The sequence below is a fragment of the Melopsittacus undulatus genome, chromosome 5 (assembly GCF_012275295.1).
Source record: "Melopsittacus undulatus isolate bMelUnd1 chromosome 5, bMelUnd1.mat.Z, whole genome shotgun sequence".
Taxonomy (NCBI): Eukaryota; Metazoa; Chordata; class Aves; order Psittaciformes; family Psittaculidae; genus Melopsittacus; species Melopsittacus undulatus.
Window position 1 is genome coordinate 38,073,059 of NC_047531.1, and position 18,395 is coordinate 38,091,453.

Here is an 18,395-nt window from a genome sequence, read left to right on the forward strand (position 1 = left end):
TTTCCTCAGTCTCTGGCCAGACCTCCTGTCTCCTGAAACTCCACTGCCTGATGACTCTGATGAGTGTGGAGGAAAAGCCTCCCCGAGCATGTCCCTCACCAGTGTTTTGTGTCAAGGGTGAAGGAGGGCATATAGGGACGCTGCTCTGACTAGTCTTGCTCCCGGGCTCCAGGGCTAGGACCACGTACCCCAGGGTCAGTTACCCCCACCCCGCTAGGGGGCAGTGGCGGCTGCGGGGTCGCACACACCTGTCCCCCGCACCCCACTGCGGACGGTGCGCATGCGCGTCTGTTGCCCGGCGCCCCGCCCCCCCCAGGTTGTGCGAGGGGACGTGGTGCGGCGGCAGCCGCTCTCCCGGGGCTCGGCAGGTATGTGGCGGAGGGGCTGAGCAGCGAAGCCCAGCTGGCGGGACGGGGGCGGCTGGCCGGGCTGCGGGTCACCGTTACCGCTGCTGCACCTGCCTGGCGCCGCCGTGCCTGGAGCCTGTGCCCGGGCGGGCGGAGCCAGCGACGCCTGGGAGGGCTGCCTCTTGCCGTGGTGCGGTGGCCGGGCTTCCCCGTCGCACGTCTCCTGTGGGGGCCGGGGCCGGGGGTGCCCCTCGGAAGAGCGCGGGGTCAGCGGGCGGCCCGGGCCGTGCCGTGCCGCTGTGGCCGTCTCCGGAGGGAGGGAGCCTCTGGCACTGGCGCCCCCGACTCCGTCGGGGCTTGCGTGCCTGCGGCGGGGGCAGCCCGTTGTGCGGGTGCACTTGGACCCAGAGCCAGCCGCTGTCGAAGGCAGAGCTGGGCAGGAGTAGTTCTCGGGGTCACCCTGGAAGGTGTCAGACGCACCTGCCGCGGGAGAACTCCCGGCAGCGCTGGACAAAGAGCTGTAGTCGCACGCCCGGGGCCGGTGGCTCGGAGCAGCCGTCCTCTCCTCAGAGCTGCCAGCGCGGCGGTGGCTGGTGGGAGGCGGTGTAGGGCCCGTGGGGAAGGGCGGCGGGGCTGGAGTGGCTGAAGTACGGAGAGGAAGCTAAGCCGGTGCTACAGATCTCTCTGCTGGTGGGGAGGGAGGCGTGGGGGAGCGGCAGGGCCAGTCGGTGGCTCCGCGAACTTCGCCCCCCTCCGTCTAGGCCCGGAGCGGAGGCTCCGAGGGGTGCCGAACGCAGCGGGTTGGGGATCGGAGGGGAGCTTTGCTTCGTGGGACTGTGGAGCTGTGCTCGCCGGTAGCCTTACTGGTCGCATTAAGGTCTTAGGGCAATATTGAAGATAATACCTGGTCGCCGATAAGTAGTTTTGTGAGCTATCGTAGTTAAGCAGCGGGGATTTCAGTTGCCCTGAATTTCGTAATGTGTCAGAGTGACGCTCGGAAATGAAATTCTGGTTAAGAGTTGATTGCAAGTGATGAGCGGTGCAGAAATTTGTGCTGCCTAAGTGCTGATGCTCCACTAGTTCCCCGAGTCACAGGGCTCTGGAAGCAGGAGAACACCGAATGCCCAAAGCCTCAATGATACCCCTCGATGCTGGTCTTGCTGACAAAAAGCAACAGTGTTATCGTGGATTTGAGAGTGTTGCCTGTTCTGTTTGCAGATAGTGTAACAAGCTTTACATTGGTTGTTTTGACGACTGTGTTCATTTGTAAGCATGTTCTTAATATCAAAAGTATTAGAAATATCAAAACCGATCGTCTAGGTAGCTAAAATAATTAATTTTCCACAGACTTGCCATAACTTTGAAATTACCAGCTTCTCTTTTGAAGCAGATGTAAGGTTATTCAGTCTAGAAGCATGTATTGACACCTACCATCTGTTCAAATATTTGTATGCCTCGGTAAAATGTAGGGCAAAACCTGAGGTCTTGCTGCTTTAATGTTTTTATTGTTGTTTTTGTTACAGATCTTTTTAATGAGTTCTGGGAAGGGTTAAAGTTGGGCCTTCTGTATTTGTGTCTTGGCAGTCATTCATCTGCTGTGCTTGGTTAATGTTACCTAGTGAGCAAAGAAGGATAAATAATTTACTGTTCTCATTATGCTTTTAATAAATAACAAATGGGAGTGGACCTCACAGCTGTGGCTAAAATATCCATCTTGTTGCACTATGTTTAAAAGGTGATTTTTTTTTCTTTTCTGTAGAGAAACAGTCATAATAAGCCTTTTGATTATAGATTGCTGCTATCTTTGTAGCTTTTATTGACTTGATGTAAAATTCATGTAAAATGCCAGATGAGCTGGTCTCACTGTTTGTTCCACTTAATGTTTATGGATTTTCCCAAAAAGGAAATGTGTACTTTGGATTTTTATTTTTAAGACCCTTTTTAATATGGCACTTAAAATCTTGTCTTACTGTAGCTTGACTATAACTTACATTAGACGCTTCGATAATAGGCTAACCATGTTTTTCAGAAATCAAGAAACCGTTTCTTTAAATGCACTTGGAGATACCTTTAGAAAGCTTTGCATATTATGAAAATTGTGACCATTTTTACTTCATTAATTTTGTTTGGTGCTGATTGAAAATGAGAGGGTCTTTAGGTTCAAGTCTTGGCAAGAATGATGCTACAGTCACTGTGGACAGGCTTAAACCTGAGACGGGATTCTGAAGTTGCTTCCAAGATAAGGCAGAACAATGCTCTAACTTAAAAAAGAACAGCATCTGCAAAGAGAATTGTATTTGCAGTTAAATTAGCTTGATTTAGGTAGTCTGTGAACTGAACAGCATTATTTGAATGCTTGTTTACAATAAAAGTTTGAAGTATCCTACCTTGCAAAACACTGATTTTTCTGTAGTAAGAGGTGTACTATCTGCCAGACTAAACCATGTTTATTTATAGATTTCACAAGCACTTCATAAATATAGGTTGTAGAATCTTGTGTGCTGCTTGTTTCTATGAGACACTTGCTGCCCGCACTTTAGTTTTTCTTATTGAAGATATGCTTGTAATAAAGTTTTAAAGCGATTTTTCTTTTTAATCATCAGTTCAGCACAACAAAAAAATCCTCTATAAAGTCTTGCTATCACATAGACTACATGCTGCTTTTAAAATGGTGTGAAATGGTGTTTTAGATGTCTAATGTGAGAATAAAGAACAGAAGAAGACCCACATCATAGCATTATATGACAACACTCGTGGGATTGCAATAGAAAAATATTCCGTTGGACCAAATGTGGTTTCACTAGCTCTTAAATTCTGTAGACTTGCCTAGCTTACAGTTTACCTCCTGTTTACCATCTTGCCCAATTTACTATCTGTTGGTAAAATGTAGTGTAAGGTCACCTGCAAATTAGAAGTAGAATATGCAAAGACTGGAGCAGGTCAGTGCTTTCTTTTTTCATGCATCTTACTGGTTTAAAAAAAATAAAAAATGTTGCGAGTTTAGGCTCCATCATTGTAAAGGTGGGAATTGTTTTTTGCTCTCCTTAAGGGAATTCCTATGCCAAATCTTGACTTGTGTCTGTACAATGAACTGGCATTGATATCACTGTTTAAACTTGGATTCTGTGGCCCAGCTTAAATATAAAACAGTTTATAAAAAAAAAAAAGAAAAATCCACCAAATTTCGTCCTGTGCCAACATCTGATGAGTATCTCATGCTGGATAGCTGTAACTGAATTGGTTTTGAATTTTAAATTACTGTGCATATATGCGTTACAACACTTACTTCTTAGGCTGTTTGCTTGCATCTCGTAGTTATAGGTATGGCATAGTAGTATTTAATTGAACTGCTTCTTTAAAAGTCTTATTAGTCCACTTATTAGTCCACTACTCTAATTCCTGATGGAGTTCTTTAGAGCTTAAAACTTATTATAATCCCAACTGTAAAATGCCAAATATTTTGAATTATATTTGTTTTTTTTTAACCCACTGAGGAGAATGCAGGCCCAATGGTGGGCTGATGCTAGTCCTTTAGAGGAACTGCTACAGAAAAATACACTTTTCTCCCCCCTCCCAATTTAAGTAAAGCAAATATTGGAGTCTAATAAAGGAAGTCCTTGAGACTTTATTACATTTTGAAAGCCCTGCTGTGTGAAGATTAAAACACTATAGCAATGAATCACCTTTTTTTAGTAAAAGCTAACTAGAATTTACTTTTCATCAAAATGCTTAGAAACAGTAGCTTGTTTTTCCTTATGTGATTTACACACACACACGAGCAGGTAACCATTCTGTTATGATGGTGCTCTTTACTATTAAAGCTAAAAATGAGGTTTTTTTTTGTTTTTTTTTTTTTTTTAAATGTGTGAAATGTTTGGCACTGGCATTGCTTTTAAACAGGCTATAACAGGAGATTGTTCAAACTTGTCATCTTCAGCCTGTTTTGCACTTAAAAGCAATATGTGAAAGATGAACTCCAGAGTTTGTAGTAGACAGTTTTCAACAATACTTTTTTTTTTTTTTTTTTTCCCCCACCCCTCCTTATCAAAAGCCAACACAAGTTACAGCTTTCCAGGGAGCTTTTAAATGTTTACTATTGACTGCTTTCATTCAGGCAAGTAGCTGGACCCCTCTTACAGTAGAGGAAAATTACATTAAACAGTTTGATTTGACTGCTGCTGAAAATATTTGCAGTTCTTGATTCCTATTAGAAGCTGTAGAAATGTGTTAAAGTGTCTGTTGTTAAAATGTTTTCTTTGTAGTGTGTTTTTCTTTAGATAAAATAACAATTTGGGCATAGTTTCCTCATGCAGTTATGTGGGTAGTCAGCAGTGCAAATGGGGCAATGGAAGGTAAAATGTTGCAACATTTTGACAGCTTCCACCAAATTTGCATTATTTCCAGATGAAAGTATAAGGAAATTATTTTGGTGGTTCATCCTGATTTATTGCACTACTTGAATTTTGTACGTCATCCAAATTGCATGCTATCAACTAAGAGAAACATAATCATGTATTTGGCAGGCACGAATGCTGTTCCAAACTTTCACCATGTATTAATGTGGTGCAAAAAGTATTAAGAAAATTCACAATTTTGTTTAATAAGTGTGATGCCCTGAAATGTCAGAATATCAGTTTATGTTCACAGTAGCAGAAGTACTACTGTAGAGTGCTGTGCCAACACTGTGGTTCTTTTACACACTGTCAGCTTGGCTCATAGTAAAAGCTCTCTGCATACCATGTGCTTCATGTTCCTTCACAGCAAGGCTGTTCACTGCTGCCTTAGTCAATAATATGAAACCCCCACTCCAAGCCTTAACAAAGCCCATAACCTTTAATGACACTGAAATTTAATGTTCTTTCCCCTCCTTCCTTTTATTTACCATTACTTTGAAGAGTTCTTTCCCGAAAGAGAACTTTTATTTTTTGGACTGCCTAGCTTTTTGCATTAATGTTTGGTTTCTTTAGTGCATAATGTGTGTTCAGCTGATGTCTGGATAACAAGGTAATGGTGATGGTGGGTCTTGAAACTGAGATGTTTAATATGGGCTTCTTTGTCTTGTATGGATGGTGTACCCAGCTTCTGCCTGCTCCCTGCGAAGTGAGAAGTAATGCTAGGAAGGAAAAATGTTGTGAATGGAAAGTGTTTTACACAGATGGTATGCTTATGAGTGCCCATTTGACAGGCTATGGGAAAAGTTTAGCTGAGGGACTTTATTTTCAGCTCTGCCAGGAATAACTTGTATAACTTTTTTACTTAGTGTAGCAGAAAGAGCTTGTTTTCTGATAACCGTGAAGTTATGCATTTACTCATAAATCTTAGTTTTCTTTAGGCTGAGATTGATGCTTAATGTAATAGCAGGGTGATGGTCTTGTAAATAAAATGCCATAGACTTTTTTTTTTAACTGTTGAAAACACTGCAGGTTAGGTGGGAAAGCTGTAGGAAAGAAGTGGAACATTTCTCATAGGAGTAGGAGCATGTAGATGGGATAGATTTGTTTAATTATTTTTACAGACATAACTACTTCACTTATCAGATTGATATGGTGGTCTGGAGGGGGAGCTAGAAATGCGTATAAGCATTTGGAAGTTAAGCAGGCTTCTAATAATTTTTCTCTGTGTGAGCCAGCATGACTTCGTGCATTTCATAACATAACTGAATTTGTGTAAATTATCATAAAGATACAGAATGGTATAAGATCCTTGGTCTTATAATTTATCTGATGTACTTAAAGCATTTCCTACAAACAGCCCTAAGGTTTGTGTAGGGCTGTTGTGTAAGGTATATTAAAAATTGACAAATAAGTTTTCCTGAGTCTTTTTTTCTTGGAAATTGCTAAATAGTGTTTTTTAAAAAAATTGATTTGGGGGAAAAAAAGATTTCCTAGAAAATTTCAGCCCAAGGGGGTATGCAACTGAAAACAACCAGTGATACTGGTGGTGCAAAATACTAAGGTACCATAATTGAATGTCAAGTCAGATTGTGAGTTTTCAGTGGTACTAGGAATGTGTGTTTCAAACTTGGCATGAAAACATGAAAACTGGTCAACAGAGGGGAAGATGTGGCAGAAGAGTTGTTCATGTTTTGCTCTCAGCTGTATTCTCAATCTCTGCTTCTGTTGGATGGTTTTTGGTACACTTTCCTAGGTGCTGTAGGCATAGAAAAGGCCAAGGCATCCAGGTAGCCTTTCGACATCCCTATTCAGAAGCCTGCATCTTCTGTTAATGGTAATGACTGGAATCCAAAGAGCTGGAACATCTTGGTGGTATTGCCAGTAGAGTAGTATTGGGTATGGCTTACTTGGTGGTGGGAACAATGAAAGCAAATGTATTTGTGTAGATGTGAGCCTTACTTTGAGACTAGCAAGGTGGGTATTTTTCAACTGGGCTAATGAACTTCAAAGAACTGTTTCTGCAATTTTGTGTTTTGAAGATGTATTTTAGTTTTCTAAATGTAAACCACATGTAATAGTTGCACTGTAGGGCTGAAAACATTATTGAAATTTAACCTTGAAGAAGTGTCTTGTAGCTCCAGCAGTGCTGCCATTTTAATTTGTTGACTCAACAAATTAATAAGGCTTTATCATTACATACAACTTTAGTTATAATGCTTATAATAGTTAAGAAGTATAGGGAAAACAGTAATGTTTTTCGGACTTACCACATGAGCTGTTAATTTCTGTGTTATGTAGAAAAGCTTCAAAGCACAAAACTAACAGTGTTTTTCTCTGTAAATTATGTTTGTACAACTGCTGTTGGTAGCTCAAAATAAAACAAATTTCTGTATATGATTTCCTGCTGAAAAAAAAAAAAACCAACCAAGGCCCAAACTGTTCCTTTTTATTAATGTGAGGTCCTTTTTGTCCCTTAAGTTGGGCAGTTTCTTAAAGGTGATTTTTTTTCTTTTTTTTTGTGGGAGCAATTAGCAGGGACAGAGAAAAATTAATGGCATTCTTGCTGTCTGAACAAATGAGTGTCTTCCATGTGTACCTGATAATGTGGTAAAGCAACTTGTTTAACATGGGTATATAGACAGCGTAATACTTGAGCTGCAAATCAGTTTTGAAGTGTTCTTTGAGTTTAAGATGATCAAAAAGTATTGCTGTAACTAAAACATGATTGCATATGCTAATCTGGGGATTCCTTTCTTGGTGTTGTCTATGTTTTATGAAGTGGGTAACTGGGTGTACTTGTAAGTTGATGGCATTATCTCTTCATGGTTCTGACCATCATCTTTCTAGGTCTTCTCTCTGCCTTGTGATTTCAGTTTTAAAATCCAAGCAGATTTCTCTGTAAAATGCAATTTATTATTTCAGTTGGATGCTACAATTCTTTTTTTGTATGTTTTTTTGTAAAGCCTTAATTTTCTCATTTATTTATATAACGTGGAAAACGTGTGGTTTTTGGTTTTGTTTTTTTGCAGTGAATAATCACAGCTAAGTAATTCCTTCACAAATTTCTCCATACTATTCCCAATTCATAGTTTGGAATCATGCAAAGATTTTTGTGATCTCTGATAAATGGTTGTAAAACAGCGTTCTGTTGAGGCTTGTAAAATTTGTGCGTTGTACAAATTTGTTGTTTTCTGTTGATCTTATAAGAACGTCCAGAATTTTAAAAAAAATAAGAGATACTGTCAGTTAAATTGTCAATTCTTAGTATTTTTTTTACCTGTAATGTATTTTTGGTATGATACTATGATGGCAGTTGTCATCGTCAGTTAATCATGTGGTGTATTAAATACACATCCTCGTAGAATCATAGAATAGTTAGGGTTGGAAAGGACCTTAAGATCATCCAGTTCCAACCCACCTGCCATGGCCAGGGACACCTCACACTAAACCATGTTACCCAGGGCTCTGTCCAGCCCGGCCTTGAACACCATCACGGATGGAGCATTCTCAACTTCCTTGGGCAACCCATTCCAGTTCCTCACCACCCTTACAGTAAAGAATTTCTTCCCTATATCTAATCTAAACTTCCCCTGTTTAAGTCTGAACCCGTTACTCCTTGTCCTACCACTACAGTCCCTAATGAACAGTCCCTCCCCAGCATCCTTATAAGACCCTGTTCAGATACTGAAAGGCTGCTGTGAGGTCTCCATGCAGCCCTCTCTTCTCCAGGCTGAACAGTCCCAACTTTCTCAGCCTGTCTTCATACGGGAGGTGCTCCAGCCCCTTGATCATCCTCATGGCCCTCCTCTGGACTTTCTGAACCAGGGGTTCCATGTCCTTTTTATGTTGAGGGCACCAGAGCTGTACACAGTACTCCAAGTGAGGTTAGCTGTTTCTTCATTAGAAAGACCCATCAAGTCTTCTATTCAAACAGAATAACAGGTTTTTACACCACAGAACTTCAAAACAGAATTTTTCAGGTGCTACTGCTGACTAAATATGAATATACACTTGCTTTGTTAATATTCTAGAAAATAAACAAATAGATTTTCAACAAATTAATATTTCACAATAATTTATGTATTTCTGAAAGGTGCAGGGTCTTCCCTCCTTCCCCTTGTAAAGTAATTGTCAAGTTGTTTTTGAAAAGAGACATAATTCTTAAGGTTATGAATGTATCCACTGAAGCCAGGAAATAGATGAGATCACTCAATAAATATTTTGTTTAGTTCAGTCATTTCTATGAACTCTTACCATATTAGAAGTATAATTTAACCGAAATCACTATGGACTGCAATTTACTTGAAGGTTCACTGATTTCTGTCTCTAGATTATTTGCTTTGTTGAGATTAAAAGCGGAAGCTTTAGGTTTTAAGATTACTATTTTTGTTTCTTTATCTTACTGTTTCCCAGGTCTACCTCTCTTTCATTAATGTAATATATTTGTGTTTTGATACAAAACAGTTTTAGGCTATATGGAAGATGGCTTTGTCTTACGATATAGATCATGTTCATGATGTCATCATCCCATTTAGATGTGGGGTCCACTATTAGATCTGGGCTCAACAGTGTAATGTGTGGAAAAACATTTTTGGTGGTTGAAGTTTGTACTTTTGCAAGATTAGTCCAGAGTTTCTATCATATCAAGAAGTGTTTTAAACAGATTTGTCTAAGTGGTTTTTAATTTAATTCATATCGTTTTCAGATATAATGTAGTATTTCTTTTTTGCATTCTGATAATATGATTATTTACTTCAAGGTTTCGTATGATGAGGCTTTTATTATGGCCAGTGATCCCTTGGAAGGCTTTCATGAAGTGAACCTCGCTTCGCCTACTACACCAGATCTTCTTGGAGTAAATGAGCCAGGGACTCAGGAGCAGACTACCTCACCTAGTGTTATCTATCGACCACATCCTTCTGTTGTGTCCTCCACACCAATCCAACCCAATGCATTAAATGTTTCTGATCTTCCCACGCAACCTGTTTATTCATCTCCCAGACAACTAAATTGTGGGGAAGTATCAGGTGTCAGGTAAGTTCTGTGTGTTTTTTTTATTTAAATTGCTGATGTTTGTTGTATATAAACTATTTGTTTTACTAAAGATATAATTGTGATTCTACTTAAAATGTTGTAATATTAAATTGTGTCCATAATGGTATATTCAACACTGCTACTGCTATTTCTAAAATATTTTTTCTTCATGTATTCTATAAATAAAAAAAAATTATCACTCTCTTTACAGCATCAATGTTACCGACACAGTACTTTGTTCTACCTCTGGACCCCAGAGTGGGTCATTCAATCACAGTAATTCCAGAAAGGAGAGCAATAACGTAGAGAGGGAGTTTTTGCAGGGTGCTACAGTAGCAGATGTTGCTGAAGGAAATGAAGATATTTTTGGGTTGAGTACAGACAGTTTATCTCACTTACGGAGCCCATCTGTACTGGAAGTAAGAGAAAAGGGCTATGAACGATTGAAAGAAGAACTTGCAAAAGCTCAGAGGGTAAGGCTTGTTGTCTTGTCTCCTGTTTTTTCTCTCTTCAGTGATTTTAATACTGCAGAATGCTAGATGAGCCAGAAGGTGCAGTCAAGTATACTAATTTCTCTTAGAATTATTAGGATTTAATTATTTTATGTAAAGTTTTCTGAATGTGCGGTGCTAATGTTTTAGAATTATTGCTTGATAATGTATTTTTTGTAGTGCTGCTGTTACTTAACCATGGAAAGCTTTTGCTGCAATATCTGGTTAAATGTGGTTTTTCTTTGAAATGTAGACCATTCCTTCATTCTGCCAGCTGAGAATAGGAATAATTTTCTGTCATTCCATTGTTACTGTATAAGTATTTATAGATGCTGATTATACCTCTCAAGTCGTTTTTCTCCCAGAGTGTAAAAGTGTAGCATGTTTCATGGAATACAGAAGTGCTTTAGAAGAGGGGTACTTGTGATATTTCATAGGGAAATGCCTGCCTAGGAAAGAAGCAATAAAGCTGTCACTGGTGTTCTTTAGATCACTGTTACACCACACTTCAAATTTAATATGGATACCTTTGACGACACTGTGGCTCAATTCATTAATATTTGTAAAGCGCTTTGTCTTGTTTGGATGGATGGTGCTATATAAATGCAAAGCTATTTTTTATAATTTTAACATCCCTGTGCTTTAATGTTTGAGTAGATTTTGTGCTATTTGTATCTGTGCCCTTTCCTCTCCTCTCAATGATCCCATTCTTGTTTAGATTTAAGCTCATCCTATCTTGTATTTGAACTTGTTTTCCTCTGTTTGTTACCTCATCTTGTTGAATGTAGTCATCATTTCTGTCATAGTTGCATTTGTACTTGTTAGTGTTAAATATGGATTCTAACATCAATTATTCTGTTGATTGTTTTATTGCTGAGTAGTTGCTTACTTTGCTAGTGTGTTTGTTTGCTTTAGTGTTTGACCACTGAAAGGAAATATTAACCTGAATTAAGTTTTAGGACCTCGCATGTGAATATATAATCCTAGCAGTTAAACTCGGAACCTTATAAAGTAAGAGCAAATTAAAGTTTAAACTTCAGAAAAACTCTTCTGGCTTCTGACTGTACTGGAGTATATGTTCTCAAAACCTCAGATTTGCTACTGTTACCTTGGATTTATCTGAAAATCTTACTCCAGTATATATCACTATCTCACTGTGTATATCACAGTGTTTCCTATTTCACACTGAAATTTGAGGTTGTTTTTAAGGAAATGCCATTAAGGCTGCTAGGACATATTAACTGCATGTCACATGTTTTCAAACCATTTGGACCTTTGTAACAAAAGTAATTCAACACTAACTTGAGACTGCTGATGTCAAAGGTCTTGCTAATTCTCAACCCATCAGGTTGATTCATACCAGTGTTACTTGATGGATAGCTTTTGTCTGCTTGTCTTCCTAAACTTGTACTGTTTCAGAATTGCTGAGTAACACAGGAATTGTAGCAGGACTCTTTGCAGATTGTACAATAAACCCTATTCTTCTGTAATGTCTACTTTGTTCCGCTGTCTGTATGAGGACTAATTTTTTCTATCCCTAATTCATCTCTGATTGCTTTCTGCCAAAAGTCATGGCTGTTCACATAAGGCTTTGCCTGCTGTGTGATATTCAGTATGTCATGCAGTCTTTAAACTTGGAACTTTTTACAAGGGCATTTAGTGATAGGACAAGGGGGGAATGGTTTTAAACCAAAAGAGGGTAGATTTAGATTAGATATCGGGGAGAAATTCTTTACTGAGAGGGTAGTGAGACACTAGAACAGGTTGCCCAGAGAAGCTGTGGCTGCCCTATCCCTGGTAGCGCTCAAGGCCAGGTTGGATAAGGCTTTGAGAAACCTGGTCTAGTGAAAGGTGTCCCCATGGCAGGGGAAGTAGAACTAGATGATCTTTTCAGGTCCTTTCCAACCAAAACCATTCTTAGATTCTATGGTTTCCAAGTCTTTTCACTTTTATTGATGAGTATGTGGTTTAAAAATCTGTACAGATATAATTAATAGGTTGTTTGTATAGCTGGTTGTTTTTTGCATGCTGGTTTTAAATTCTCTGTAAGTCTCTGTGCTGCTTGTTAGGAACGATGCGAAAAATGAGAATTACAGTTTGCTCTTGAATTTTGTAAGCTCATTGAGCCTGGAAACCTAACTGACTAGACTTCCCAGGAGCGACCAAAGTAATCACAAATTTGCTATCTTGCATTTTTCATTTACTCCAAATTTCTTACCCAAACTGTATGCTATTGTAATATGCATTAAGGATTGATTTGAATTTGTCACTGTTGCAATCAGAAAGGGAAGTAGAAAGGAAATGGGAGTTTTAAAGCTTAGGGATCCACTGTCTAATTTTTTTTCCATGTCTCTGCTTGGAATGTGACTTTTTTATTAATACACTCTCAGTTTTTTTATGTTGGAGAATATATGTATGGTGTGTATACGTTAAGTATGGTTCTTGAAGAAACTAGTCAGGAATAGACTAAAGATTTATTCTTTTTTTCCCCTTCTTTATATGTATGCCTTATATTTCAGAGAACAGACTTCACTTCTTCATGAACAGCACTGTTGGCAAAATTGTTTTTTTAAAAAAAAAAGTATGTTTCCCGATGACAGGAAGTTCACTTTTTAGTTCAGTCTAGGTCAGTTGCAGCTCCAAATCATGTCTTAAGAATGGGAGAAAAGTTGGGTCAGAGGTAACAGCAAGGCAGCATTCTATACTGATGGAGCATGTAAGATTGGACATACTTTTGCCTTAAAATGCTTCCTTAATTAAAATGATAGTTTTTCACTCTTTGTTGAGACCATGCAGGTAAATTTTGGCTGCTCCCTCCCTACTGAAGGCTTAATTTCTGGCTATATTCTATGAAGTGGAGCTGAATAGCCCTTGCTTTAGATAATTAGAACCTTTCTCTTTGTTTTGCTACTATCCTGTTTCAGGAAAATTGAGAAGGTGTTAAAAAGCTTGGTGATTCTATGCCTGCAGCCTTAGCTCCTGGTATCTCTGCATTTTCAGTTTTTATGCCATATCTAAATTGAGCTGTGTCACTGTGGTTACTGAAGGTGGATCAACCACATGTAGCTAACATCTGAGAGAATAATGGTGGTAATATGATACATGGTGTTTCCTGATGTGCAAGTCCCGAAGGAATGCCTTTTGTTTGCTTTTCATCTTAAATAACCAACACATTGCATATATTTTGGATAGCTTGCTTGTAGTTTCTGAGTTATGGCCATTCATAGTCATGTTTTCCTTGAATTTTTGTGTGATGTGACCCTGAAGTTATTTCCTCATGGATCAAACTGTCAATGTAATGATGCCATCCATGACTAAGAGAGAAACTTTGGTTTCTCTGTTGATGTGTTTTCTCTTGGAGTGTTGAGATTATCAGCTGTCACTGATGGTTAGTCCCCTCCTCTGATGAGGAAAGACCAGTCTCCTAGGGATATTGGTTGCAAATACTGTATTTGGTTTGAGAATGAATTCTATGCTTCTCAGTCTTCAGAGTAAAATCTGTAGGCTTGTTGGTAACAAGTGAAAACTATGTTTGACTTTTTGTAGTAGAATCTAAATTACTAGTATTTGCCTACTAGAGTGAAATTGAGAGTTTTTTTCCACACTGATACAGTGATTCTCATGTATTGTAAATTTCAATGTAGTTGAAGAACCTGATCCCCTCAGATCTAGTTATTTTTTTTCAAAGGTTTCAATTTCTGTATGCATTCTTCATCTCAGAAACAAAGCAATACTATTTGATCTCTTGTCTTCAGATCACGTGTGTTGATACAGAATTTGAAGTAGATATTTCTTTTTTAATTCCATTATCCTGGACCTTCTGTCACATCAGATAACATTGTAAATGTGGTTGCAATGGACTAGTTTTTCCGCATCTTGTTTGACTTGAGTGCTAAGTGAAGACCAGTTAAATAGAGATGCATTCTAATATAAATACAAACTTTGTCGGCAGCTTCAGAATTTGGCAGTGGCCTACAATTCTGATTTAGGTCATATCTATAGAAACTCTTTGTTCCTTCCATGGTCTTCTGCATTTAGGTCTGATTTAGTTAATTTGTTGAACTTCATTCAGGCTGATTTCCTTACTAGAATTTAAAATAGAAATGGTTTTGAAGCAGTAATTTGCATTCCTTCTCTCACTGGTTCTGTCTAAAGACCCACCTTGTAGTCTGTGAAGATTAAAGTGAAATAAGCAATAATATGACTCTTTGATATAGGAGGTTTTTTTTACATGCAAGTTAATTTTTTTATTACCTGTTTTGGTAACTGTGTGTGTTGTGCCAATCATCTTCATTTAGTTACTTTTCCAGAACAGTAATATGGAAAGGATTGCAGTATGGATGAGTCTAGCACACTCAGTTGTCTTTTCTGCTTCTCTATTGTGTATGGGTAGGTAGTTTCCAGTAATGCCTTTAAGACACAGGCAGTAGTAATGTTTTTAATAATAACTGCTAAGCTTTTTGCTTTGGGCACTCTTTATTTCTGCCCTGCTTAAAAAACCCCAAGCTATTAAACTTGCTTGGCAAAATGAAATGTTATGTTGTGCTCCTCCTGAATCATGCCATGGAAACTTGCCCAGGCTTTGACAAATCTAGCTAAGCAGCTATGTGTAGCAAACTAACTGGTGATGTCTCTTTTCTGTTTTCATTAAGCAGCTTTACTTGTCTGCCTAAATTTTAATCCGAGCTCCCCAAATCTTTCCAGTTGCAGGCAAAACTGTAACAATTTCACTTAAAATACTCTATTGATAGTAGTTGCCCAGAAGTGAACTTGGGGTAGTTCTGTCATGTGAATTTGATAACTCTTGAACTGAATACTAGTATAATCTCCTTTTAAGATGTATTGATGTGTATGTAGCATTTTTCTTACAAATAAGTGAAGGAAAACAAAGGAAATATATTGGCTGTATTCTCTGCATTTATAGGAGCACATGAAACTTGAGCTTTAAACATTTTGCATCAGAATCTTTTATGTTCTTGTTAAACCACATACTTTATGTGGGAAATACTTTAAACCAACACAATATTGGTTAATTAAATTTTGTTTCCTTATTATTTTTTTCCCTTTTCTTTTTTCCATTTTTTTTTCCTTTGGCATTTTATATTCCTTTTTTTCTTCTCTCCCCTCCATCTGCTGCTATTTTGCTGCCTTTTAATTCTTCTGTAAGTTAGGTCACTGTGTGCAGAACAGTAGCTAATAAGTAAGAGTTGAGAAGTACCATGTTTGAAAAAAAACAAAGTGATTTTGGAAAAAAGAAATGGTACTTTTGAAGTAGTTAAAAGGTTGCCTATGGAAAGAAAGAAAAAAAAAAAAAGCAAACTAGACTAAAAATCAGTCAAAGTGCCCAAAGTTAAAACCAGATAGAAGAAGGGAGAAATAATGCTAAATGAGTCTAGAGCAGTCTTTAAACACAAATTTAGGAGTTGAAGTCAAACAGAACCCTTCATCTGTTAGGAAATCTATTGCCAGTCTCACTGCAGAAATTGAGAGCAATAATACCAGCATGCTGCGAGGCAAGATGTTGTTTCCTGCATTGTTGTGTACAACATTACTCAGCATAAGGAATCTGGGAGAAATACTGACCATCTCACAGAAACACAAGGGAAGCTGCCATGTGGGCTTCCTTATGACACCGTAGTGACTGGCCCCCCAGAGTTTTCTGAAGGCAGCTGTTTTCTTTACTTGTTTCTGGAGATTTTCAAACCAAATCATTGTTAGACTGTATTTGGTGTCTTTAACATGTCAGTGACAGGCTTGGGTCCTGCGTTTCAGGAGTAACGGTAGTGTACTAGCTAGCTTGGCAGGAGGAAAAGAGGACAATGAAGAAATAGAAGGGATGGGAGGGGAGTTATGGCCAAAAAAAAGAAAAGATGCTTGCAAGGTCAGAATTGGCTGTCTGCTGCTTTTCTTTCCCTTTTTCTCTTCATCCTTCTCTTTCTTCCAAGATAGTCCAGGTTTTAATGGCTGGGGGAGGAGAGAGGAAACCTTTAAAATTTCTTGTTGAACTTTTGTATTTCTCAGCAAGTTACCCCACTTTCCCCTCAGGCTTGGGACAGTGGAAAATGAGATTGGGTCTTTGTAACCGTTATACTGCCAAATCTGTGTTAAAATCTTACTTTAAAAGTGGTATGGTCAGGCCTTCTTCAGTCAAATTTTAGTGGTGTAGACAAATAACATTTTTAATTTTGTTATTTTGATTTTTACATCTGCATAAATGAGAGCAAGGATATGATTACAGTATGATTTTGGAATTGTATTGGTTGCAGGGAGATACACAGGAGACTATATAGTACAATGTGTTTTAAGATTCTTTTAGAAGTGGGTATTGCCTTGAGACAAAGCTTTTCTATTTATTTATTTATTTATTTGTTTATTTATTTACTTTTTAAAGGATTACTTTCTTTAAGTGTCTGTTAAGGAGTGGATACACAGAACTGTTATTCTGTCTATCCCAGTAATTAATTTGTTCTATATTTTAAGTGACTTTAGTCTTCTGTATTTCCAGGAAAAAAGCTTTTTTTACTTTAGAATATTTTGGAAATGCTTTTGTCTAGCTTAGAGATACTTTAGATCGGTCTGGTATGTTTCCATGTAGCAGGAATAGCTATGTATGTGCAGCATTAATTTAATTGCTTCTAGTGTTAAGATGAATATTTTGAAAGGCTTTGTTTAGCAAAGGTTTATGTTCTTCTTATTTTTCCTTTTTCTCCCTCTGTGGTATTAGCTTTAAAAGGCCAAATTATTGCTCTAAGTCAGAATAAATAACTTTCAATTTTCCATAGGAGCTGAAGTTAAAAGATGAAGAATGTGAAAGGCTTTCTAAAGTGCGAGATCAACTTGGACAGGAATTGGAAGAACTTACAGCTAGTCTGTTTGAGGTTTGTTGGAGTCTTCCATGTGATATACTTAAAGGAAGCCAAGACAGTTGTTTTATATAGAATCAGTATATTGTAAGCTGAATTTTATTGCAATAAACTTATAAAAGGATTTGTGTCCTGAAGACCTGGGTGTGTTGAAGCAGAGACTGAAGAGCAAACAGCAGACTTTCCACTTAGATGCAAGGGGCCTTGTTGAGCCTGTCAATCTGCCTAGATGCAAAATTAAGAAAATAACAAAAATATATCATAAAGCTTAAAACTATATAGGCTTGTTTTTTTGGCATAACTATTTTGAGACAGCTTCTCTGTCTGACAACAGGGCTATCTAGATAAGAGCTAAATTTGGGGTTGCCATGGTGACTAAATAAAAAAATAACGTAGTTCCAGATCAATGGAGGTACCAAGTACATAACCATGCTCAGCTTTTGAATTTTGGGTCTGGCAGCATGCTACTCCCACAGAGTTGATAAGAAACATTAATACTGAGTAATGTACTGGGGTGAAACCTGGTTACCAAGTGAGAAGTCTGAACCTTAAGTGGGACCTTTTCATTTGAGAAATGCCAGCAAAGATTGTGAGCTTGTAGTACACCAAAAAAGCCGATCTTAAATCTACACTTGTAGCAGGATCAGTTCTCATTTTGTCACAGGAATATTTAGAAATGCCTAGAGGCTAAATTGTGATACCTATAACTGTCAGAATAAATTTCATAATCCAAACATGATTTATAAGCTTACCATTTTCAGCATATGCATAAAGATAAAACATGAAGTATGTTTTAGAAGCAGTATTTAAACTTATGATGTTGTATTGGTATAAAAATGCTATTAAAACCTTGAAAGTACTGACACTCAAAAACCAAATTACAAACTGCTCTGTGGGTTGGCAGTGCATTTTGTTTCATCATCCTGGTAGGGCAGAGTTACTGAAAATATGAAGCAGTTCCTGTGTGTAGAAAATAAATGGGAGACTGAAAAGATACTTTTTAGCATAAATGCTTGTGTATGTTGGGAGGAGAGGAAGATGTTGGGCAGGTAGTTTAACTGTAGAGGCATAAAAATATCAGTGAAGTTTTATATTAATGATACATCATAACTTAGAACAATGTATCAATTTGTGAAAGCTATATTTGAAATACAATATTGAGTTTTAATTATTTAGAACTGTTGTGAGCATGTCACTTGAATTTTCTTTTGTGGTTTGATTTCACTAAGAGGCATTGACAACAGTGTTAAGGCTTCTTGATTTTTG

At 38.2% G+C, this 18,395-nt stretch overlaps 1 protein-coding gene across 2 annotated transcripts in view; it reads left to right on the forward strand.

The window, feature by feature from the left end:
* Positions 1-310: 310 nt before the first annotated feature.
* Positions 311-18,395, forward strand: part of RAB3IP (RAB3A interacting protein) — a 34,337-nt gene continuing 16,252 nt past the window's right edge. Inside the window, exons 1-4 of one of the 2 annotated variants that reach the window (XM_005142574.4) lie at positions 311-368; positions 9,501-9,775; positions 9,987-10,248; positions 17,049-17,144. In XM_005142574.4, the coding sequence (XP_005142631.1) occupies positions 9,525-9,775; positions 9,987-10,248; positions 17,049-17,144 (609 nt within the window). In that variant the 5' untranslated portion in view covers positions 311-368; positions 9,501-9,524. Of the gene's footprint in view, positions 369-9,500; positions 9,776-9,986; positions 10,249-17,048; positions 17,145-18,395 lie in introns of those variants that run through there. The other variant, XM_031043280.1, reaches the window with a different exon arrangement.